General features: G+C 36.3%; 1 protein-coding gene across 1 annotated transcript in view; it reads right to left on the bottom strand.

The window, feature by feature from the left end:
- LOC139122122 (solute carrier family 28 member 3-like) overlaps positions 1-26,015 on the bottom strand; it is a 31,913-nt gene extending 5,898 nt beyond the window's left edge. The window contains exons 1-9 of the mRNA XM_070687519.1: positions 25,764-26,015; positions 22,902-23,051; positions 21,551-21,834; positions 20,644-20,785; positions 20,087-20,278; positions 18,686-18,847; positions 8,785-9,047; positions 8,052-8,220; positions 6,324-6,500 (exon numbers count right to left, since the gene is read on the bottom strand). Of these exons, the coding sequence (XP_070543620.1) occupies positions 6,324-6,500; positions 8,052-8,220; positions 8,785-9,047; positions 18,686-18,847; positions 20,087-20,278; positions 20,644-20,785; positions 21,551-21,834; positions 22,902-23,051; positions 25,764-25,874 (1,650 nt within the window). The 5' untranslated portion in view covers positions 25,875-26,015. The remainder of the gene's footprint in view (positions 1-6,323; positions 6,501-8,051; positions 8,221-8,784; positions 9,048-18,685; positions 18,848-20,086; positions 20,279-20,643; positions 20,786-21,550; positions 21,835-22,901; positions 23,052-25,763) is intronic.
- Between the last annotated feature and the right edge of the window lie 1,622 nt (positions 26,016-27,637).

Below are 27,637 nucleotides of genomic sequence, written 5' to 3'. Positions count from 1 at the left end.
TAATGTTCCTAAAATATAAAATATTGTAAACAGTGGGTTTGGAGAAAAAAATGCAAAAAAGACAGAGGACACTAACAGACAGCCAACAATCATCTTATAAGCTTCACTTCTCTGACAGCAGAGCTGACAAAGGCAGCGTGTCATAGGGTAAGGGACAGCTGTGTGAAATCAAATTGTAAGAACTTGAACATTGCAGGGCAGGCAACGACACGTTAAGGTGGAGCTGCATGTTGCCAACACATTTTTCAAAGGAATATTTCTCATCTAAGATGACAAGGAAACTCCCTCATACTATGTATTTTCAAAAAGCAGAGAATTTAAAGTTTAGTATGGTAGCAATAGTATACTTGAACGATGAAGGGGATGTATATTTGGGGTAAAAAACCTCAATTTCGGTATTAATGATAAAAAGTAATTTAAGTCAAAAACTTAACACTGTTAACTGAAATGTAATATTTCACTTGTAAGAAGAGTATATGCACAGGGGCTCTTCCACCTTGTTTTATGTGTGTCTGTGTTTGTTTGTGTGTCTTTGTGTTTGTTTATTTGTTATTTTTAATAAAATAACAGCAAAAAGCTCTTTTGTTTATATTTGTCAATAAAGAGTAGTTTAGTGATTTATTTATTTATTAGTTTGTTTGTTTGTATTTATTTCCTATGGTTAGGGTTAGGTTTAGGCTTAAGTTAGGGTTATGGTTAGGGTTTGGGCTAGGGCTAGGGTGAGTCACTCCCTCTAAATTACCAGATAATATATATATACAGATAATACAGATAATATATACAGCAGGAGCTAGTCTCCATAAACGCATTATAAGGAAAAAAAAGGAACAAAAGGGCAAGAAGTTAAGCACCTCTAGGAAACCAAAGTGGTATACCAATGATCTTGGTAATTTAAAAAATGATGTTTACAAATTATCAACTAAGTTGAGCAGAGACCCATATAATACTGAATTACGGAGCTCGTGCTACAATTTAAAGAAACAATATAAACGTCTAGTTAAAACAAAGAGAAGAGAATTTAAAAGTCAGATTTTAAACAAATTAGACAGCTTGGGGAAATCAAACCCAAATAAGTACTGGGAGCTGATTAATGAGTTGAAATCAGATTCACAAAATAATAGCAGTGAACACACACCAATTGAAAAAGAAAGGTGGTACAGTCATTTTAAGGCACTTAATACAAAGGTAGATTTGCCATTAATAGATGAGAATGTCATGATAGATCAACAGAGGCTGGGAACACAGATCTCAGCTTTGGACAAACCCATTTCTGAATTAGAAATTCAAAAAGCCATCAGTACTTTAAAGAACAGGAAAGCCCCAGGTATGGATAAAATAACAAATGAAATGATAAAAGCAAGTAGACATGTATTAATTAAACAAATCAAAACCCTTTTCAACATAATCTTAGCTAGCGGTCACTTTCCTGATGCATGGAACACAGGCATTATTGTACCGATATATAAAAAAGGAGACAAAAATGACCCGAGAAATTACAGAGGGATAACATTGCTAAGTACAATTAGTAAACTTTTTACATCAGTTCTAAAACAAAGACTAATTACTCATATTAAAAATGAAAACCTTATAATTAGGGAACAAATTGGCTTTATGCCAGAGTTTAGTACATGTGATCATATATTTGTTTTAAAACAATTACTTACAAAGTATCTGAGTAAGGGGAAATATATCTTTGGCTGTTTCATAGACTTTCAGAAAGCCTTTGATTCAATTTGGCATGTGGGGCTTCTACACAAATTAATAAAGTATGGTATCACAGGGAAATTTTATAACATCATTAAGTCAATTTATTTAAATTCAAAGGGTTGCATTAGGGTGAAAGAGGGACTCACTGAACAGTTTCCCATGGAGAGAGGAATAAGGCAAGGTGACGGCTTAAGCCCACTGCTTTTTAACCTATACATTAATGACATAAAAGATTCGCTTAATTGTGTCACCAATGACCCACCAACTTTATTACGGAGTACTTTATCATGTCTACTTTATGCCGATGACTTACTTCTACTATCTGAGACACCTACGGGGCTACAGAATGCTATAAATTCAATAGGGCATTATTGTGAAAAATGGCATTTAGGCATAAACATTCTCAAATCAAAAATCATGGTTTTCAACAAATCGGGGAAAATTTTCAACAAATTTAAATTTACTATACATGGTAATGAGTTGGAAAATGTGTCAACATATACTTACCTTGGCATAAAGTTAAATATTACAGGAAAACTAAACAGAGCACAAATTGATTTGAAAAACAGAGCTATGAAGGCATGTTTTAAATTGAGACAGTTACTCTTTGCAGAGTCAAATATTCCAATTAAGGTCCATTTACAAATGTTTGATGCCATGATAAAACCTATTCTGCTATACTGTACAGAAGTATGGACTGCAGACATATGCACAAATGCAAAAACCATACTCACAAACTTAACAAACACAATTGAAAAGTTGCACATTAAATTTTGCAAGCACATACTTAAAGTGAATAACAAAGCATCCAACATAGCATGTTTAATGGAACTTGGTAGATATCCTCTAATTGTTTCAAGCATAACACAAAATGGTCAAATATTGGTTAAAAATAAGTAAGAAAGCAGATACAACACTGACTCGTGAGGCTTATGATCTGGGTTGTCAACTGGACAATGCACATACAGATAATTGGGTGTCAGGAATTAAACAATCGTTGCTGCTCGTAAATATTGGAGATGCCATGAATGTAAAGATAGAAAATGACAAACAGTTTAAAACTAATTTTAATGTAAAAGTTAAACAGCTATTTGAAAAATGTGCATTTGAATTGATTCATGATGATACCAGACAAGGGCACCATAAAAATAAACTTCGCACATACAGAGAGTTGAAAAAAGATTTCTCTCTCGAAAGCTACCTTCATATTATAAAAAACCCAGATCACAGGTCAGCCCTGTGCAAGTTACGCATTAGTGCACACATACTACACATAGAAACAGGTAGATATAGAAACCTTGATGTCATAGACAGAGCATGCCCAATTTGCCAAAACAAACAAGTAGAAGATGAGATACATTTTCTTTTTCATTGCAAAGGATACACAAACATTAGGCATGATTTTTTCAGTAAACTAAACATTTGTAAAAACGCATTCAGAGGCACACAAGACCTTGTAAGCATCTTTTCAAGGACAGATAAAGCATCACTATGTGAATTGGGAAAATACATACATACATGTTTTAAACTAAGACAAGACAAAATGAAAAAGACAAAGTAAACTATTTATGAACCTTTAATATGTTGACTTCATGTATAGATATCTATATTTATATATATATTATATATACTCTTTCATTGTTGTTTTTGCAAAACCTTTATTGTACTTTATGATCAAGATCCCAACTGGGATACGATTTCAATAAAGGCTTACTTTACTTTACTTTACATATATGGGGGAGTGACTAACCCTAGCCCTAACCCTAACCCTAACCATCGGAAATACATACAAATAAACAAATGAATAAATAAATAAATCACTAAACTACTCTTTATTAACAAATATAAACAAAAGAGCTTTTCACTGTTATTTTATTAAAAATAACAAATAAACAAACACAAACACACACAAACAAACACAGACACACGTAAAACAAGGTTGAAGAGCCCCCTGTGGTATATGTAGTAAAAACGACTATTTTATTTTGCATTATCTATTCTCATTCTAAAATGGCATGGGTTGAAAAAGTGACAATCAAAACAAGTGATTAAAAACATGATTAGCAAAATTAAAATGCCTCCTATTCAAAATGTAAGAACTTTATTGTTGTTGTGTTCTATAACATTTAAAGAACATGGGTAATTGTACTCGGCGAAATAGCAAAATGGCGAAATGACGAAATGGCGAAATCACGATTTTCGATTTTTTCCAAATATCAAAATAAACAAATAAAGAAACAACGCACAGAGAAATTACCTGCCACCTAGAGTATGCTTTATAATCGTCTCCTACTCTTACAAGTACAACATTGCATGTAAAACGCCATGTTGAACATCGCTCTCGAGTGACTGAACAAACAGCTGGCATATGTTTTTTTCCAAACTGACCAAAGTCATTTTCTGTCACATGAATAGTATTTCGACCACAACAAATTTATTACTGGCATGTGTTTTGCAGTATAGAGAAAAGGCACTGATTAGCAATGATACCATTGTCGGTTTAGTTTATTTGTTTGGCCACCGTTTTATCACATACTCCTGCCAAACTACGTGTACGCGTGCACGCTTACGCAAAACACTTTTATCTTGGTACAAGAGATCTAAGGGACAAATCTTTAGATATTTTGAGGGGGTGGTCAGAAACGGAAAAAAAAAAATCAAAACAGAAAGTTGGGGGGGGGGGATATCTTCACACGTACACTACATTGCAAAATAAACAAAATATTTAGAACACAATTGAGTAAAATAAATCTGCAAGACTCAGAAAAATAATTTGCACATCTATTCTCATTTGAAAAAAAAAGAAAATTTGAAATTTTCAGTTGTACAATTTTTTTTTCACAATCCGATCGTGACCACCCCCTCCCAAAATCTAATGGTCTGTCCCTAAGCCTCGAGGTATACGTGGTTTTGTGCGCTGTCAACTTCCGGGTTCGCGATCGCGCGATTTCGCCGAATTTATCGTACTTTCGGTGCTAAACTTCGATGTTGAGAATCAAAACATGTGCAGATTCATTGAATTTGACTTTGTTCAGATGAAACTCAGCAGATTTTCGTATCAATTTCCAACCTGCACGGCATACACATGGGTTTTGGAATCCACCGTGCAGATTGCAGTGTGCACCCCGGGTATTTCGGCTTAACATTCATTATACAGCATACCGGTACTCTAGGTGGCAGGTAATTTCTCTATGTGTAGTATCATTATTTCTTCATTGTGCAATTTGAAAAAATCGTGATTTCGTCATTTCGCTATTCGCTGAGTACAATTAGCCAAAGAACATAATGTGAAAATTTCAGAAAATTTGACCCCGCCAGAATTAAGTAAAATTCTTTGGAAATCTTGAAATTGGGAAAAATGAGAAGCCAGGAAATCGGGTGATTTGCATACATTTGCATAAATCAACACTTCTTTATCAAGCAACTTACGACTGCTTGACAAGCTAAAAGGTGAACCCTGTAACCTTTATAAATGTAATAATCTCCATAAATGTAACGAGCATAATTGTAATAAAATGCACCCATAAATGTAATATCGCCTATAAATGTGACAAAAATCGACCATAAATGTAACAAAAAACACAAACCATAATCGTAATAAATGGTAACCATATAAAATGTAGTAAAAAATCACCCATAAATGTAAAACTTGTCAACCATAAATGTAATAAATCTATTTTGTCATCGCAATTTAAGAATTAGTCCTTGAATATTTATCAATGTAATACAGGAAAGCATCTCCACACATTGTTCATATCTTAGATGTTTGTGTTATAGTGTATTGTCTTTGCGCTAAGTTAAAATAAAATCAGTCCGTATTAAAGCTGCATAATGCCCACCGACATGAAACAAAAAGGCGGCCAAGTTTCAAAGAAATCAGTCCAGGCATGTCTGAGATATCACTATGGACGCACGGACGCACGCCACTCAATCTACAAGTCCCCGCCCGACTTCGTCGGTTCGGGCGGGGACTAAAAAGCAGATGAGCTTACATTTGCAGATTAAACAGACATTACTTCACCATCCAATTATCCCAAATTAGTTCCAATGGTGCTATTTGCAAAAAAGTGATTTTTGATCAAAATAAGCTTTGTTGGGTGCAGCGCCCCCTTTAATAAAATAAAACATGACAAGGATGAGTAGGTCAGTGGGATTGTATGCATGGGTGGGTTGGTGGGACGGACCGGTCTTGATGATTGGCAAAGCTGGAAGTGAATAAACACTATTCAAGTTTATCTATGTTAGCACCATTTATTGAGCCGGGGAGTCGGAAGAGTATTTGATTAAGTGATTACAAAAAGGATCACTAACTTTTTTCTAATGCTTTCTCAACTACCATTGCCTAAATTGGTATATTATGTAGAATATGAATGGGACACAAAGACGAGGCATTTCCATTTGTAATGTACAAAAAATCATATATTTCTTTTACAGTCAAATAAGGTAGATGACAAACTTAAGTTCCTTTCATGGTTGTTGTTACTCAAGCTGTATTAGAGAAAATGGTATATGATCAAAAATGGAAAAGTTGTCCCTAAAATTATCATATACAGATTTCAACATCATTTAAACAATTCTGTGTTACAGTGTTAAGCTATCAATAGTATATGACTTACCGAAATTTGAGGTTCCAGGCCATTTTCCCGATTGTAAATTAGTTCTGATAGTTTCTCATAGGCCACAAATTCATTTATGAACAGTTTGGTTCCTATCAAACCTGCCACTATTTGACAATCGGCTGGCTCGATGCCAACAAGAAGTGCAACAGGTGCAAATAGATAAGAGCAAATTAGCTGTAAAAAGTGAAAATTAAAACATCATGTAATACAATCTGAAAAAAACATGTATTGAAAGAAGTATTCCACACAAATATTCCATGAAGCTATTAAACACTAAAAATAGTAGCAAAAATAGTGCTCCCATTTAATTAGAATCAATATACATGCATACATACATACATACGTTTGACTTCATTTTGCTGATAAAAACATTATATTTGTGCCAAATATTGGAATCTAAAGTGTTTTTTAAAAGCATTGGATTGACAAAAAATGATGAAATTTCCCAAAGAATTTTCAATATGCAAATTTCATCATTATTTGAAGAAACCTAGTTCCTATTTTACAGCCAATGGACATACATACATATATACATACATACATACATACATACATACATATATACGTACGTACGTATGTATGTATGTATGTACATAGACTTATCTCAATATAGAACCCCATGAGCTGAAAACCTTTGGAAATAGGATCTCCCTGTGTCACAAATACCTATAGCAATTCAGGTACTGTTGAAAATAATGCGTTATTCTTTCAACAGTACTTGCAAGTTTGCCTCCTTAATGCAAAGCAATCAGCTTGACTTTTCTGTCTGTCTGTCTGTCTTTGAGATCGATGATGGTTCACGGTATGATATTATTCCTGAACTAGCATCATATTCAGTGAAACTATTCATCTATTTGTTCACTGTAATTGAGTGGTGCAATTATACTGGAAAGACGTCAAAGGATTGCCAGTACTACGCATATATCCAAAATTCTGACCGGTAAATGATTGCTTTACCGTTGACTGGCAGTATACTGCTGGTAAAACGACTAAGGATCTACCAGTACTTCTACCATAGATGAAATACAAACAGCATCGGTTAAAGTGCTTTTGAGGGGACTAAATGTAAACATCTATATCTTCACCGTAAAAATATATTCATATATATATTCATATATATATATATATATATTCATATATATATTCATATAGCTATTGTTGGTAGCATGTCATACTATCATATTTCATTGTCTGCATATGTATATAAGCTTAATCTTTTGTGTATTGTTTTATCTTGGTCAGTGGGGAGAAATATCAGTGATTGTTTTAAATAATTTTGCAAGTTTCTGTATTTGTCATGCGATTAAGCAAAGAAAAATAAAAAGTTCGTTTTTCATCCTCGCGCGCGTCAATTCAGACCCGCCCCGTCAACTTCATTTTCTGCTGACGAGGAAACAAAATGAAAAAATTCCGCAAAAATACGCGACGATAGTTCATTACACAGTGCTGTATAAAACAGAACTGTAAAATAATTGACACTAACATTCCATTCAGAACTGCACACATATGGCACTGTCATATTAAGCTGTCAAAACTGTGCATTGCTGCACAAAAGTCATACCGCAGAACTGTTACTATACAAAAATACTAGAGAAACACTGAGCTGTGCATTTATCTCTGTGTGCATTCCTATGTTGTTTTCATGTTTTTTGCGCGTTCTTGTTGATTGAAGAATAAACAAATTGAGAGAAAAAACAACATTGGTGTTAATAACAGTATTCTCACCTCAAAGCTAAGCTGTGGAACGCCAACCATTCCACCCGCCCATCCAAGAAAAGCATTGAACAATTCCAGTAAGGCAATGAAAGCGATCAAATTTGCTGCGATATTTGCAACCAAAGGGACAGCCTGACAAGCACCATTTGCTGCAGCTTCTAAAAAATTCCTTTCTTCACTAGAGTAAAAATGAGATGCACTATTGTTCAGAAGAGATAACATGACAAAACATGTACGGGATTGCAAACGTTACATTCCAGGTTGCTAAGCAACCCGAGATCCAGCACCCAAACCACTCAGTCTCATCTTTATATGAATTTCATTTTTGAGGAACACTACCTTAACCAAGCTGGCTTTTCATATATAACATGTATAAAGCTCGCCCAGTCCATAATGTTGATTGCTGAATCTAGAATTGCATGAAATCAAGACTACATCTGGAGTTTAAACTTAAATCTAAGAGGACATTAATTTAATTCCAATTTATCAGTATGTAAATAGTATCACTCTTTGAAATAACAGTTAACTGAAAATAATTCTACATGGCATAAATCCACTTTGTAATTCATAAAATGCCAGGAGAACGTGTCAGAGTCTGCTTTTGGTGCCATTCTACAGCCATCGCGTATAAGCTTACACACGGTCCGGACCGTGGCTTACATATCATAGCTGATATTTTGTGGAGGGACCGTGATGTAGTGTCAAAAGCCTACGACATAGTGTATCTGTTATGTTTACTTACGGAGATTGCAGTTGCTTTGTGACATCACTTTGGTCCATAGCTTTGTCAAATCTCGTTTCCGGATAGAAGAGTTTGGCCATTGCCAAAGCAGCTGGGGCTGATATAACTGAAGCCGAGATAAGGTGCGATGCACTTATGCCAAAGGCAATATATGCACCGAGTACACTGCCAGCAATTGTTGCAAAACCACCGACCATTACAGCATGGAGTTCAGATAATGTCATGTACTTTAAGAAGGGTCTGATCAGCAAGGGAGATTCAGTCTAAAATAATGAAAGGTTAGAATATAATCAGTGCCATGTTTTCGCTTTTCCTTGAACCATGCCTCGCAAAATATTACAGTAACAAGTTCTAAAACAATCAGATTTTGTTTTTTGGAATTCGAGACCAGTTTGCGCACTGAAAGGGGCAAATGTTTCCGCTGATGCATTCCTGGTCTGTTCTGTACTATCAGTGCTACGGGTAACTAGCCTCTATGGAACGCCGTTGCTGCCTTCTGAGGTTTATTTGCTATATTTGATGAGATGACATCAATATATGATTTAGTAATGCCTTTATATGATTAGGTTGTGTCAATATATGATTAGGTGACGCCTTTATATTATAAGGTGGTATCAATATATCATAAGGTGCTGTTATTATATAATTAGGTGACATCAATATATGATTTAGTAATGCCTTTCTATGATAAGGTCCTGTTAATATATGATTAGATGACGCCTTTATATTATAAGGTGGTATGAATATATCATAAGGTGCCCTTAATATATAATTAGGTGACATCAATATATGAATTAGTAATGCCTTTATATGATAAGGTCAGGTTAATATATGATTAGGTGACGCCTTTATATTATAAGATGGTGTCGATATATCATAAGGTGCTGTTATTATATAATTGGGTGACATCAATAAATGGTTTAGTAATGCCTTTATATGATTAAGTCGTGTCAATATATGATGAGGTGACGCCTTTATATTATAAGGTGGTATCAATATATCATAAGGTGCTGTTATTATATAATTAGGTGAAATCAATACATGATTTAGTTAATGCCTTTATATGATTAGATAGTGTCAATATATGATTAGGTGACGCCTTTATATTATAAGGTGGTATCAATATATCATAAGGTGCTGTTATTATATAATTAGATGACATCAATATATGATTTAGTAATGCCTTTATATGATAAGGTCGTGTTAATATATAATTAGGTGACACCTTTACATTATAAGTTGGTATCAAAATATCATAAGGTGCTGTTATTATATAATTAGGTGATATCAATATATGATTTAGTAATGCCTTTATATGATAAGGTAGTGTCAATATATGATTAGGTGACGCCTTTATATTATAAGGTGGTATCAATATATCATAAGGTGCTGTCATTATATAATTAGGTGACATCAATATATGATTTAGTAATGCCTTTATATGATTAGGTCGTGTCAATATATGATTAGGTGACGCATTTATATTATACGGTGGTATCAATATATCATAAGGTGCCGTTATTATATAATTAGGTGACATCAATATATGATTAGGTCGTGTCAATATATGATTAGGTGACGCCTTTATATTATGAGGTTGTGTCAATATATCATAAGGTTCCGTAAATATATAATTAGGTGACATCTACATGTGAATAGGCAATGCCTTTATATTTCGAGTCAATAACAGTATATGATTAAGTAGTGCTTATATATTGTTAGATCACAGCAATATATGAATTGAAAAGGCCATTATATTATAAGGTAATGTAAATATATCATTTAGTAGCGTAAATATATTATGTGTGCACGCCATTATTATTATGTGTAACGTCTTTATTATTATGTTTAAAGTCATTATATGATTATATAGAGGGCGCACGCCTTCGGACACTTTCTTTAAGCGTGCAAACTTTCATTAGCTTTGCCCGACGCGTGAGTTCCTGAGGGGAACCATCACTGAAATCTCAATGGATGGAACGGATTTTACGGGAGTTGGAACTTGTAAATGTCTTGCAGAAATTCACAGACGAATGAGTCGATCCTAAAGCAGTGATCTCATCATCAGATGGACAGTTGGAGCGTCTTTGCGGGAGTACGATTGGTGATCGTTCAATACTCCTGTGTAAGTGCGAGAGCACAGTTGCACCAGACGAGAGTGCGGCGCAAGTGTGATCCCATCGCTGCTAGCAGTGCAGGTATACAGTCAAATTTGCGACGAAATATATCGTATTTGTTGACATGTCGTATTTCTGCAGTAAACAATGTCGGATGAGGGTGGACACGGAGAGACGTCAAACCACAGTCCTTCCACCAAGGGACCGTGGTCAAACATAAGTTCGATCGTGCATAGTTGTGGAAAAGCAGCCATATTTTGGCGTGGTAGCGTGCTTCACTATGCGGATCATCAAAAGGTCAACACCGCCACGGCGTTGACCATCTGCATCTGATGACCCGCATAGCGACGCACGCTTGTCTACCCAGCCAAAAGATAGCTGCGTTTCCACGACTAGATCGTGGAATGCAATATTCTTGTGTTTAGCTAAACACAACAAATACAGCTGTATTTCGATCAGCTAAACACAAGAATGTTACCGTCAAATCCAAGATCGAACTTCATGTTTGACGTCTCTCCCGCCGTGTCCGCCCTCGTCTTACCATGGAGGTAGACTGCTACCTCCATGGTCTTACATTGTTTACTGCAGAAATACGACATATCGACAAATACGATACATCTCGTCGCAAATTTGACTGTAGACCTGCACTGCTAGCAGCGATGGGATCACTTACACTTGCGCCGCACTCTCGTCCGGTGCAACTGTGCTCTCGCACTTACACAGGAGTATTGAACGATCACCAATCGTACTCCCGCAAAGACGCTCCAACTGTCCATCTGATGATGAGATCACTACTTAAGGATCGACTCATTCGTCTGTGAATTTCTGCAAGACATTTCCAAGTCCCAACTCCCATAAAATCCGTTCCATCCATTGAGATTTGAGTGATGTACATATGTCAGGAACTCACGCGTCGGGCAAAGCGAATGAAAGTTTGCACGCTCAAAGGAAGTGTCCGAAGGCGGGCGCCCTCTATATAATCATATAATGACTTTAAACATAACAAGGCAGTATTGCTGAAGGCAATGAGTACTTGGGCCGAGATAGAGTAATTTTGAGGACTGTACTACTATTCAAATATGGTCTTGAATTTCCTCCTGTCAATTAGGCATTTGATTAACTGGTTATTAAACGAAGCAATGGCATGACAACGGCAAAATATGTCTAGCAACTTTTGTGGAGTTTGAGGCAGGGGTTCTTTATTTATAGTGAAATTGCTTAAACTCCTTAAATATTCAAATTACAGCAAATTTCTTTTGTTCTCGATGGTAGATGTCTAATATTTAGATGGGCATATTTAGATTTCTACCCTATAGTTATCCCTATATACCAAAAATCGGACATCCAGCTCTATTGGCTTGCTCAGAATTAGATATGCGAATAATTAATGAGGTAAAATATGTGGTGTCATAAGGTGTCCCATCATACCAAATATGAAGGGTGTAGCACTTGTGGTTACTGAGTTGCGGCAAATATATATATTGATGTCAAAGGTCATTGAGGTCACGTGACATTTTGTCAATTAATTGTATTGCTAAGTTATTCTATATACCAAAAATCAGACCTCTAGCTCTATTGGCTCGCTCAAAATTAGATATGTGCATAATTAATAAGGTACAATATATGGTGTCATAAGGTGTCCTATCATACCAAATATGAAGGGTGTAGCACTTGTGGTTACTGAGTTGTGGACAAATATGTATATTTGATGTCAAAGGTCATTGAGGTCACGTGACGTTTTGTCAAACAAATTATATTGTTAACTTATCCCTATATACCAAAAATCAGACCTCTAGCTCTATTGGCTCGCTCAAAATTAGATATGCGCATAATTAATGAGGTACAATATGTGACGTCATAAGGTGTCCCATCATACCAAATATGAAAGGTTTAGCACTTGTGGTTACTGAGTTATGGACAATAATGTATATTTGAGGTCAAAGGTCACCAAGGTCACATGATATTTTGTCAAAATGTCTGAGATATCTGCGTGAACCGATGGACTCACTGATGGACTCACGGACGGATATGACCCAATCTATAAGCCCCCTAGACTTTATCCGTGGGGACAAAAAACTGTGTCACTGCATCCTTTAGGCAATATGAATACGATGAGAAACTAAATTTTTATTTTTCTTGGCCTTATAAATGAAAGTCTATGGAGAACTGCCTTAAACATGGGAGTCTATGGAGGTGTAAACTAAAAAGTCCTCTAACACGGCCAAATTCGATCGCATTGTGAAACAAATCGACGTGCATCTGTATGGGGTTGGGTACTATTCTTGTGCAAAGTTTGAAATAAATTGACCAGGGCATGTCTGAGATATCTGCGTGAACGGACGGACGGACGGACTGACATGACCAAATCTATAACTCCCCCAGGACTTCGTCCGTGGGCACTAAAAACAACGCAACAGTTATTACAGCTACACCGGCGGTAGGTTCATATCCAGAGCCCCGTACGGTCTGCCGCCGTCGCTTGAAAACAATCTCATAAACCTGGCCATATGGGCAACTGTGTGTGAGCAGCTGGATACTTGACTTCCCGGAGAAGGCGAGCTGTCACGTTCAAGCTCAGGATTATTTGTCGATCAAATTTCAGTAAATTTACCTAGTTACCTAGATGAAATTTTGTCTATATGCTGAAATTTCGCCGAAGTTTGACAAAATTGCATCGATTTTTCAGGTTCATATCCGACATTTTTGAGTTTTGAGTGCAGACAGAAATAAGTTTTGAGGCAACATGGCTGCGACCCCATGTTGACCCCGGATGCGCTATTTTGCGGGTTGCGGGTTGCGGGTTGCGGGCATAAGAAAATGCGTGATTTTCGGTATCATTTTCGGTAGTAGTTAGAATAAATGCCAAAATAGTATCTAGATGTATTTGTTTATGGAATAAAAGCCGTGAACTTCTTGAATAATGCCGTTATTTCAGCTTACATCTGGTAAAGCGCCACCAACGTCAGAACAGTCCATTTCCCATCCAACATTCGCCGTTGCACAGCGCACTGCCGATCGAAGCTTTCGAAATGATATGACTGAACACGGATGAGTAACAATATGAGCACAAGACAGATTTCACAACAACTCGCTATATTAACTTTTTATGTTATGATTAGGATGGATAGTTTAAAAGTAAGTTTCGGATCGTTGACAGCACAGATGAACTGGGAGATGAACTTCAGTTCGTTGAAACTGGACACGCCTAATAATTTGTTACTTTTTCATAGAATGCCATGCCCTTCTCACACTTCAGATTAGTTCAACCGCCGATAAAAGCACAATATTCAAAATCGTTTCAATGCCGTTTAAAATTATTCTATTGTGGTGAACACGATAATAGTCCTAGGAAACTTTTCATAGTCACGCTAGATCAAATGCATGGAGCGACTATCATACTGCAGGTGCAAGTCATACCACGTTCATGATATTAAGAGATACACAATTATTGAGAGCTACAGAACACAAACTCATTCAAAAATATTCCTATTAGATCGATTCCTGAAAATAAGTCAACGCACCGGTGTGTTTTTCCCGCTGAAATTCTCGCGTAAAATGTTAGCGGAATGTCGTTCTCTGCGGTCGCGACCTCGGTTGAACCGAAACGGCAAAGTAAACTAAGTCCTTTGTTGTACGTCTTTTTCTTTTTAAAGATTTCATGAAAAATACAAGGCATTTAAATACACATCACTTCTACGCTTTTTGAAGTCAAATCTTTCTATAACTTACACATTGCATTTAAGTAGGCATTGTTTAATTTTCTGTATGTGTTGCCCTGGAACCGAATTGTGAATGGATGCATTACAAAGAATTTACTTCCTATGGCCTGATACTAGAAATGTAACAATTTTCATTCCGCGATAAGTGGCGACATTTCCGAGGCGCGAATTTTTTTTGTCAGTCTGGTATTATTTCTCACTGACATCCATGGCAAGAAAGAAAAGTGATTCAGATCCGAAATTATTTGTAATGGCCAGGCAGGTCGGAATAAAGAAAGTGGTCCTCGGAATCGCCGCTTTTATTTAGCAGATTTTGATTTTTTTTTCAGAAACTTGACGTATTTTCACCCACTTGGTTTGGTCTGTTATAGCATATTTAGTCCAAAATCAAGTTTACAGCATTTATTTTTCAACAGCCTTCAAATGTACAGTATTATGTTAAAATACATCATATGGAATATGTTGTGTTTCATTAATTTTAACCATCTTGACCTGATGGTGAAATATGGACTTGGCAGGAAAAGGGATACTGTACGATAGACCTGATCATGATTATTGATAATAGACACCTTCTAAAGGTTTATTTCGTATATACTAAATGCCATATTACATATATTAGAAATCTAGCCATAATTCTAAAAGCCCGCAGCCCGCAACCCGCAGCCCGCAACCGTTAACCCGCAGCCCGCACTTCAGCAGATACCTGTTGACCCCTAGCCCTGCGTACGATGCTATGTGGTACAGCTAACACACAGCATCGTACGCAGGGCTAGCGAGAGAGTTGCCGACATCGACGGTTATTTACGAGAAGTGAATAAAAGACTGTCATTTTGGAAGCGATCGAGTAGCTGAGGTAGGCTGGGATACGACTTGGGCCCAAGAACGCTGAATTTCGGCAGTAATTTGGCTTTTTACGTCAAGTCCCAAAATGGATTTGAAGTCACCGACCCTACGTACGCGTACGGGTCTTTGCAGGGCTGTGGTGAGCGGGGCGATTAGCTGTAGCGGAACACACAGCATCGTACGCAGAGCTAGTTGACCCCAAGTGAAAATGTGTTCGCGATCAAATCTTCCTATATTTTTTTCAGAATTTTCGACAAAATCATTGCTTCTTACATCTTTTGTAAAATATAAAATATTAATATAAAAATGCGATGTGCCATGTCTCCAGATTTCTAAAATATCGTTCGTTGACCGTTCGACGGAATACTCATTTCGCAAACTTGTGACGCAGTTGAAATTCAATACTGACCGCCAAATAATCTTAATGAGACTAATCATTCTAGACATCCTCCAAATTATCCAACCATTCGCGTTAGAGTTCAGCTCGCTTAGAGGATCATAACATTCTTCGGCCTTCGTTTAGATCGACCCTAATCTCTCCCATTTAGGAAATAAATACACAAGCTACCTTGACAAAACTTCGTGCACCATCCAGGACCAAACACACTACAAATCTGTCTTGACGTCATCATCTCCTTACATGGTAATCGGCATACCGTATTTTTTAGCAAAGGAGACACAGAATACGTCGGATTATTCAGTTTCAAAACGTATTACATTGTGTGATGTTGTCAAAAAAAGGTAATGTTACTGCAGTGGTATAAATTACAAAACACAAAAGTTCAAATCAGTTTATTTTGGACTGGCTTTACCCAACATTTCATATTGTTCTTATGCCAGATTTGACCACGTGCTTACTGGCGACCCCTTTACATGCAAATTTTGTGTCAAATGGTGTGTTCTCCTGGAAAAACAAACGTACGATTCTATATGAAGGAGGCGAAATTTGCCCTCAAAACTCGAAACCACCCCTTTGGGGTGTACCTAGCTATTTTGAACGAGCTTCTCGAATCTGCAGCTCTATTTCGAAATGATGGTCTGGTTTTCTCAGCTCAAGGATAAGTGTTCTCCATCGCTGTGGGCATTACTATTCTCAACTGGGGGTACAGTTTCCAATCGTAATGTTTTTCATTGTGTCCGGGATATAAAACCTTTCCTTTTCACAATTTTACTTCGGTTAACACTAGTCCACATCTTGTCAGCGATTAAACATGTTTCAAGTTTAAATGTTAAATTCTGGTCTCGAGCCCTCTTGTTCGACCAAACTGAAATTACCCCTCCCACTTTGGCTCGTCCAGTGGGTGTAGCAAGGGTCGTGCCATCGCCTAGGAAACGGAGGGTGCATTAATTGTTGCATTTCGATGCACATTTTGATTATATTCAGAAGATTTTGTGGCAAAAACTCAGATAGAGAAGCATTAATATTCACATCTCACTTATTCAAGACTGGCTGAGAGCAGCACTTCCATTCAGTTAACATCATTACGCCATTTATTATGCCAAGAAAGATGAAGCCAAGACATTTTGCCCTCCCTGGTCTCAGCCAGGAATGGTTATACCTTACAGAGTTTTTTCCCACGGAATGAAAACAAATGTACTTGGGCTGAGGCCCAAGTACAATAATAAAGACGTTACACATAATAATAATGGCGTGCACACATAATATATTGACGCTACTAAATGATATATTTACATTACCTTATAATATAATGGCCTTTTCAATTCATATATTGCTGTGATCTAACAATATATAAGCACAACTTAATCATATACTGTTATTGACTCGAAATATAAAGGCATTGCGTATTCACATGTAGATGTCACCTAATTATATATTTACAGAACCTTATGATATATTGACACAACCTCATAATATAAAGGCGTCACCTAATCATATATTGACACGACTTCATCATATATTGATGTCACCTAATTATATATTAAGGGCACCTTATGATATATTGATACCAACTTATAATATAAAGGCGTCACCTAATCATATATTGACACGACCTAATCATATAAAGGCATTACTAAATCATATATTGATATCACCTAATTATATAATAACAGCACCTTATGATATATTGACACCACATCATAATATAAAGGCGTCACCTAATAATATATTGACACTACCTAATCATATAAAGGCATTACTAAATCATATATTGATGTCACCTAATTATATATTAAGGGCACCTTATGATATATTGACTCCACCTCATAATATAAAGGCGTCGCCTAATCGTATATTGACACTACCTAATAATATAAAGGCATTACTAAATCATATATTGATGTCACCTAATTATATATTAAGGGCACCTTATGATATATTGACACCACCTCATAATATAAAGGCGTCACCTAATCATATATTGACACTACCTAATCATATAAAGGCATTACTAAATCATATATTGATGTCACCTTATTATATATTAAGGGCACCTTATGATATATTGACACCATCTCATAATATAAAGGCGTCACCTAATCATATATTGACACTACCTAATAATATAAAGGCATTACTAAATCATATATTGATGTCACCTTATTATATATTAAGGGCACCTTATGATATATTGACACCATCTCATAATATAAAGGCGTCACCTAATCATATATTGACACTACCTTATCATATAAAGGCATTACTAAATCATATATTGATATCACCTAATTATATAATAACAGCACCTTATGATATATTGATACCACCTTAAAATATAAAGGCGTCACCTAATTATATATTAACACAACCTTATCATATAAAGGCATTACTAAATCATATATTGATATCACCTAATTATATAATAACAGCACCTTATGGTATATTGATACCACCTTAAAATATAAAGGCGTCACCTAATTATATATTAACAAAACCTTATCATATAAAGGCATTACTAAATCATATATTGATGTCATCTAATTATATAATAACAGCACCTTATGATATATTGATACAACCTTATAATATAAAGGCGTCACCTAATCATATATTGACACGACCTAATCATATAAAGGCATTACTAAATCATATATTGATGTCATCTCATCAAATACAGCAAATAAACCTCAGAAGGCAGCAACGGCGTTCCATAATCCTCAGCAACACTGTAGAGAGGTTTGGAAACTCTTGCTACTTGCTAACAGTCTAAACAGTTAATCGAAAGCCGCTGGTTGATGTTTGTAATCACTGATGTATCTTACCTGTCCAACAAATATATTGCCAGCAGCATTAAGAGATTCTGTCGGAGTTGTTCCCATGGTTTTCTCAAAACACCAGGCGATCTTTATAATGACCCATTGCATGATACCCGTGTAGAAGCATATTGAGATGAAACAAGCAAAATATATGGTAACTGGAAGAACCTGTTGGGAAAAAATGTTTAGGTTCACCATCAAGTCATTCTGAGACGGCAAGAAATAAAATAGGTATGAATGCGTGCTAAGAAGACATGGGGAATAAAAAGTCGAGTATTCTCAAGTTCGCCCCGAGCTTCACCCTCCATTTCGTTGAAAAGTGACCTGATTGCTTCAAGTTCCGTCCAATAATGCTCCAATTCATTGGCTGTTTTCCAAAATACCGTAGAAAATCATAACTCATAGCAATATGCTGAGCGTTCAGACTCATCAACATATTCATTATGTGTTTAACGCTTAGTAGTCCGAATTTATTTGTCCACAAGTAATTAACTGTCATTATTGTCAGTGGCTTTGAAATTTCACAACGGTTAAAATGAGCTACCCGTATTATGCAGCCAGTGATTCTGGGAGCCCCTGCTTCTACAAATTACCGATATTTGAAATTCAAAATGGTCACCATTTCTGAAATAGCTCCATGACGAAAAATTAAGTGTCGATTTGCAAAAGAAGAAGACAAACATTTTATTCTCTCCAAGCGCTCCAAAATAAATCCCAAAAGCGGTAGGCCTAAACCAGAAAGGTGTTGTAAGATTTTGTCAGAATATCTGTCCCCTAGGTGCATTCTTCCTTGAAGATTTACAAGTGAATATTTCAAGAAGCACAACGACAAACTTACAGTGACCAGTACAGTCACTCGAGACTTGCTAGCGAATGGCGCAATGAAAGAAACACAATAGTTTTTAATGGCCAAGCTGCAAACGGAGTCTTGTGGAACCGTTAATTTCTGAATAACGTACGTTAAGATGAACTGGATTTTTTTTGAGAGATTTGTGCAAGACGTGAAGAAACGCTTCGGCTTAGGCTTACCAAAACACTTTGGATGAGATAGTTGAGTACATTCAGAAATACAATCGACAAAAAATCATCCATAAATATCACAATAGTCTATCAAAGTAAAACGGTTTGGCACCATTACCGTCAATGAAAGACTCTATTACAATAAAATTCATTTCTTGATTTCCTGTGTTATGTCATTCTTTTTAATATGGTCGACCTTGAATTTACAATCAGCCATTTGCACAAATACCCGTATATAGGAATTTCTGAAAACACCTGTTGGCGTTTCAAGGAGCGAGCTCCTAGTTGCTTTCCTTCCAAGCCTTTCCTGGTGTGTTAAGAGTGAATGCTTTCTGATAATTACTTGTGTTCTTAATTATGACGTCATGTTCATGGCCCCATACTTACCGCAAAAGCAAAATAATGGTCTCGGAAATTTTCTCCAAATACAAATTCTGCACCATAATCGGAAAAGGACAGGAAAACTTGAACAAAATCTCCAATCCAGGCAAATAAAGTGTATCCGACGTATGTACGCAAAATAACAAGTGCTAACAAAAACTGAAAGGCCAGGCCCCAGAGGACAGGACGCCATCTCACCTGTTAAATTCAAATGCAAATTATTATTATCACATGCTCTGAACAGATTGAAAGACCATAGGACAGAAGTACGTGTCTGATGTACACTGACATAATTGCAGGATGAACACACAGTCTCATGAATAGTCAGGTCAGCGGAGATAACCTACTGGCTTTCCATTGTACATATTCCTACACTCCAAACCAATTACATATCCATCAGATATCTACCAATCTAAATCTATCGATCTACCCACCCATCCATCCATCCATCCATCCATCCATCCGTCCATCAACCCATCCATCCATCCATCCATTAACCTATCCATACATTTGCATCATTCGATATTTCGACGGTTATTTTACTGGTGGACATTCGTACTCACAGAGCCTGGGTACTTGGAAAAGATGTAACCAAATGCAACAAATACACAGGCTCCCAAAGCTGACATCAGCTGCGGAGGGTAATCTCTGGCTTCCCAGATTATGAACGCTATCAGTCCGGCAATTAATATCAGATATACTGGCCTGTGAGGTAAATGAAGATTGCTAATGTAATTATTTAAAACTCTAAATAAATAAATATCTTCATCATCATTATTATTATTATTACTGTAATGCTGCTGCTGCTGTTGATGATGATGATGATGATGATGATGATGATGATGGTGTTGATGATGACGATGATGATGATGATGATGATGATGATGATGATGATGATGATGATGATGATTATAACGGCAACAATAGTAGTTATGGTCCTTTGAGCGATATTATAAAAACACGATTGGAACTAATTTGGGATTATTGGATGGTGAAGTAATGTCAGTTTAACCTGCAAATGTAAGCTTATCTGCTTCTTTTTACGTTATACACTTGTTTATATGGGTAATTTGCAATATTGCAACATTCAGCTATAGGGCACCTAACACTTTTGAGATATCTGAAAAATATGAAAATCCAATTCTTCCAAATTAGTTCCGATCGCGTTAAAAGTGTGAAGGATCAAAGTGGAGCAACATTTCAAATTACACAGTACTGTATGTCTCGATATATCACGGTTCAAAATCTAGGCAGTGTAGATGTAATCTGTGAGCAAGTTTCTTCTCGTTAGTCAGCATGAATTGTTCATTCCACTTAAATGACGTGAAAGTAAGTAATTAAGTTTTGCTTTCTCCTCTTAGTGCCTTCAAATAATATGAAAACTAAAATATACAATTTGACCTACTCCCATTACTAGTACGTAATGACATTAACATGGGTAAATTTATGAGTCCTCAGATTAACACCTACCACTTCAAGATGTACCAATACTTGCTGAGTATCCCGCAACATGGCAACATACACTTTTTCCAAATGATATCACCATATCTATCCCGTATGAGGGCGTAGATCCAGTATAGCAGCGCCAGTGAAGTGAAAATGAACAAGGCACGCGCAGCTTCAAAATCATACCAACATGAATAGATAAAATAGGCACAATAACACAAAACGAAAACTGTGTAAAGAATCCATCTTATTGGTCTTGCGTATTTGATACACCAATCGGAGAAGGATGTGATGCAGTCTCCTACTTTCTGTAATGATCAAAGCAATATAATTATTACTCTGTCAAAGCTGTTAACGACAATTTGCGAAACGGTGATCTGTTTTATGAAGTTTATCTAAAATATTGAAGTGCACAAGTGACTACCTTCAGTAAACGTTACGTTGATGCACTGAATGACCCGTTTCAATGGATGTTCAATACGTAAGTGAAGACAATAGAGTGTAAAATTAAAGAAAACATCAAGGTTGCAAGGTGACCAACGAATAAATATCCAGATTAATACAATATCAGTTATGTCATCACAGTTTCGAAATCGAAACCCTTGGACTATGTGACAAAACACGTTATGTGGTTATACTTGGTGGATTCAGAGTCTGGAGAGGGGGCGCTATAGAAAAGAAATTACATGTACTACCAGTATGTATTACGTCACTTTGGTCGCAAAGACGCATCCGAGTTGGCGTGTGCATTTACATGGAATGTTCCACTCGTTAGATACAACAGAAACATCCAAAGACTTAAGTGATTTGCTCAACGAAATGAAGAAATCTAATGACGTTCACGTGTCAGCCGTGCATACATTTCAAGTTCATCAAAAGAGAATGTCCCAAGAGTTGAAGTCGTTTATAATGTTCAGTTTTATGATATACTCATGTCCCAAATTATGTCTTTTAAACTATTACTTTCAACAAAAACAGACTTCGCTAAGAGAATGTGGAAGTTTACCGTGGAATATCATTTTATATTTACATACTTTTTAAGTCGCTGTAATAACGTTGTTTGACTCTCTGACGACTTTAATGATGTTGCATAAATATTACTCCGGGCATCACATTATGACCACTACTTTTTTCTTTGGCAGTCAATAACTTTTAAAAGTTCTCGTGCCGAGATGATAAATTGCACCTGATACATGAGGGGCTTTCATAAAAAACCGTTTTGTCCAAGATATGCCGAGAAGACTCTTATGGGAATAGACGACGTTTTGCCTGTTGTCTTTAGACTTTTTAAGGATAAAAAGATTCATCAATCACTTTCTTCTAACTTTCTTTTGCTTATTTTCTTCGTGCTAACTGTTCATGGTATGAACCTTGCCTTTGCGCATCCTGACCCTTGGTAGAATTCAGCTTGAGTATGTTCCGTCCCAAAGTCAGTTAAATTTTTATTCTGCTTGTCCGGTACAGCAGTGGACGTCTGCCTCTCATGTAACTCTCCCATTTCCATATCTCGCCATCCCAGAGTGTTCTGAAAATAAATGTCAGTCAATCAATCGATCGATCAATCAATAAATCAATCAATCAATCAATAAGGCTTTTTCTTCAGGGGCGAAACAATCGTTAATAAAATTAAGGCAAAGCGAGTCAAGTGATTTGTAACATAACATTGCTTTACTCCTGAAATCTGGGACTAATCATATCATAGGTATGCTCACGGTCCGAGGGACCGTGGTATGCTAATCCAAGTAGAAATGTAATCCTTCACAAAATGACCGCTTGGCAAATGAAAGTCTGCGACTATTTTTTTATAATATCACTGAATTAGTTCCCAAACCATTTACAATCAAATTTTGTCCCATTCCAGCAATGCTCTTTCGTACTAAAGGAGATTGGTACTGACTTCACAAGGTATACATGTCTTGACCCGAAGATCCGTCTCTCCAAGTCGGGCTGTCTCAAGCCACGGATCTTCCAGGCTATTTTCAGACTGTGTCTCGCTTTCATGATTTCCGCATTATACGAATTTTATTCAGTCGGACCAATATAATTAACAACGACGGAAATCTTAAAATACCAATTTTATTTCAATGCTGGCAATCAGTCAATCAGTTTCACCAAAAAATATTTCGATCTAACGTTGAACCAAAACGTTCGCAGACCTCGCTATCACATATTTAGTACTAGTAACCGATATTATATATTATAGCCAAAACATGGGACTATGTGCCCGAGGATAGGTGACCATTTGCCCGCCGTAAGGAGGGCAAATGGTCTCCTGCCCCGAGGGTACACAGTCCCTTGTTTGGGCTATAATGTTTTTATTACATGCCTCTCTTACTCAGTTTGCACCAAATATATTTACGTTTATTGGCAAATTATAGTCAAATGCTTTGTTTTCATTTTAGACGAAAAACGGTTAAAAATAGAACGATTTTATCATCGAATGGCGCATTGATATATTTAAACTACTGTTATGCGGTTTATCAATATTTTTAGGAGAAATTTTCCAAAAACCGGATTTTCTGTGTAAAACATGAAATTTCAAGACTTTCAATTCCAAAAGTTTTCAAGTTGAAAATAGTTCAGGTTCACTTTCAGTCCAGTGATGACTATGCGACCCGCTACGTCATCGGCGAGTTACCATTGAATCCTACGGAGCGCGCGACGTTCGATATACGAGGCATGTAATAATACACATTTAAAAGCCCTTTTTGAGAAAAAAATTACTTTTAACGAACAAAGGAACATTAGTTCCTAAATTCAACACAAATTTATGAGTATTGCTCCGATCATGCCGTGACGTTTGACAAAATTTTCATTATTTTTTGTTTTAGAAGAACGAGTAAATTTTCTCAGAGCGCTCCTAAAGTATGTTGAAATACCAAATATTTGTCTTGCAGACCAACTTGTTGTGCACAGTATACTAATGAATTTATGTATCTGAAATCCATGAGAATTTTGACCAAAATTATTTATTGATTCTTACTATTAGGAATTCCAGAGCGAGTGACGAATCCGTGTCCGTGAAGTCATTGAAGGCTCCCTAATACTAGGCAACGAGGGGGCGAGGCTCGAAGTAGTTATCTTCGATAAGATATACTATGTCAACAAGCTGGAGGACATTACGAACTACACAAACATCGTGTGCAAACTTTAGTTCACGGGTTGTGACGGCAGTGTCCTGTAGAAATGTGTGCCAGAAGAATAACACTGTTTTATTCAGTACACACGCATCTGGGACTGTTTCGGCCAATGTGCTATTTTGATGATCGTTCTTTCCTTGAACCTTGACAGCATCAAGCAGAGAATCAACTCTTTTGAGGGAGGAGGGGAAGGCATTTTTAAAAATCGCACAATTCAAAGGACGAAAACTCATAGGTTTGCAACGGCAGAGAGTGTTGCCACTGTTCCATGTGACAGGTTTAGATGTGTTGAACGACCCGGAGTGAGAATCCAAATTCGACTACATCATCATAATACGTGGAGTCGCCGCAGACAGCAGTACGAACAAACATTTCGAAATATTTATTCTCAGTGAAGATGTACGCATAAGGTTTATGTAGTAACTTCCATAAACTAACACTCTCTTCGCTAGGAAAGGGATGATTCATTTCTTTTTAATTCTTGAGACATTAAGAATATTTTCCTACGTATTAAGTATTGGCTCTACTTAGAGTTCAAGCAATAATTTATAGTGAAGTAAAGAGCGATGCAGGAGCATGGGTCAAGTAGGGTTAACTTATTTATACCACATTTGAGGAAATGTGTTTATTCCATTAAATACAAAATAGATAACCACAGACGAAGCCAATGATGTCCTTAATTAATATGATGAGACAAACCACAGTTGTACTGTTGCCGCTGTGCCTTCACGGTGATCACTGTTACACCATGTGAATATCGACTATGCTTCAAGCTCAAAGAAAATTAGTTTTCAAAGCACATAGACACCGAGTTGAGCCAACGTCATCAAGTAATTTTGCACGAGTGAAGTCAATGTGGTGTTACAGCAGATTGCCCTGATTGTTTTTTACACTACGTACGATAAGACGGTTCATCTCCAGCACAAAACATTATTTATGTTCATCTTCTTATGGTCTTCAACGGTAACCTACATCCTAATTTGTGAATGAAAACGTGGCTACACACACTGCATGCTGGCCTTTAACAGTCATGGCACACATAACAGTGTACCGTAACATTCCCATATCGAATGTCTTGGGACGTACAACATACTAACCTCGTATACCGCCTTAGTATTGCCGGTTGTTTTGTTTCTATCATGTTCAGAATGACATTCTTCCAGAACATCCCCATTTTCCTTTACTGGAACTTCTTCTATTGTTGGCATTTTTTGGCAGATTTCCTTCTTTAGAAAAGTCTAGCGACTCATCGATACTGAGTAAATAGCACGAGTAAGTGATGCTCTATATCAGAGTTGACTAGGCGATAAATAGTCAATGTTTAACTGTGTCTTTGTGAAGGGATGCTCGGTTCAATTTGCAGGGGCTCTATGCTAGGACTTTATTTACATCGAGACCGTCTTCGACCTCGATATCATCTTACAACACTAAAGAGCAAGATACTATTTCCAGCTGCACTTGATTTAGATTTCCCATCCCTGATAAGGGACTGGTCAGTTCTTCGACCGGGGTGGATTTTACGGACATCGAAAAGTGGCTGATCCGCTCCTGGAGAAAAGAGGAAGGTGACCCCAATACCAACTTTCAAACCAGATATGAACTGCAAATGCTCACGTGTTTCATTATATATTGCAGTTATGTGTAAGTTTTAACCTTTGCCACATGTTTGCAACTTCATTGAAAGTATTATGATCAACATAATGAACAATATTCACCACCGATTAATTCTAAAAGGTCATGAAGTATACAAATAAGTAATCAGCTGAAATGAAAATATTAAAGTTCTTTGACTGCTGTCATTGTATCACCACTTTATATTGCAAGTGTAATTACCTTTAGCCAAGTCCTTCAAGCCATATACAGCATATATGCCGAACTGTGAAAGCTCATTAGATATGCAAATTATAAATTATCTGACATGAAAATGTGAAATGACTTTCGATATTGTTTTAACCTGGTATAATCATCAATGTACATAGCATGTTTTGCCAACTTTGATCAAGTGAATTTCAGAGGAAAGATCATCGAAAATGCAAATTAGCTGAAGAAAAATTGCTTTATGACTTTCAATAATGCTGTATCATAGTATCTTTAATGTGTACAGCAAGTTTCATCAACTTTGGTCCAGTCAATTCAGATATATATCCCTAAATAGCAACGTTCATTAAATATGTAAATTAGGAATTGGCTGAAGTAAAAATGCTTAACGATTTTTAATATTGTTGTATCATAGTGTCTTCAATATATGTAGAAAGTTTTGTCAACTTTGGTCAAGTCAATTCAGATATATATCCCTAATTAGGAAAGTCCATTAAATATGCAAATTAGGAATTGACTGAAGAGAAAATGCTTAATGACTTTCAATAATATTGTATTATAGTGTCTTTAATGTACATAGCAAGTTTCATCAATTTTTATCCTGTCAATTCAGATATATATCCCTAATTATGAAAATTCCTTTAATATGCAAATTAGGAATTGGCTGAAGTAAAAATGTCTTTTGACTTTCAATAATGTTATATCACAGTATCTTTGATGTATATAGCAAGTTTCAATAACTAAAATCAAGTTAATTCAGATATATTCCTAATTAGGAAAGTTTATTAAATATGCAAATTCGGAATTGGCTGAAGTAAAAATGCTTAATGACTTTCAAGAATGTTGTATAATGGTAGCTTCAATACATGTAGCAAGTTTCATCAACAATGGTCCAGTCAATTCGAATACATATCCCTAATTAGCAAAGTTCATTAAATATGCAAATTGGGAATTGGGTGAAGTTAAAATGCTTAACGACTTTCAATAATGTTAAATCATAGTATCTTCAAAATACGTACAAAGTTTGGTCAATTTTGATCCAGTCAAATCAGATATATATCCCTGATTAGGAAAGTTCATTAAATATGCAAATTAGCAACTATCTTTCATGTCACCGCTTAATGCTTCCCACTGCTGATATATCTTGGTGTGA

Source organism: Ptychodera flava, chromosome 21, assembly GCF_041260155.1.
Source record: "Ptychodera flava strain L36383 chromosome 21, AS_Pfla_20210202, whole genome shotgun sequence".
In the NCBI taxonomy this organism is placed as follows: Eukaryota; Metazoa; Hemichordata; class Enteropneusta; family Ptychoderidae; genus Ptychodera; species Ptychodera flava.
This window is presented reverse-complemented; position numbering and strand designations above follow the sequence as displayed.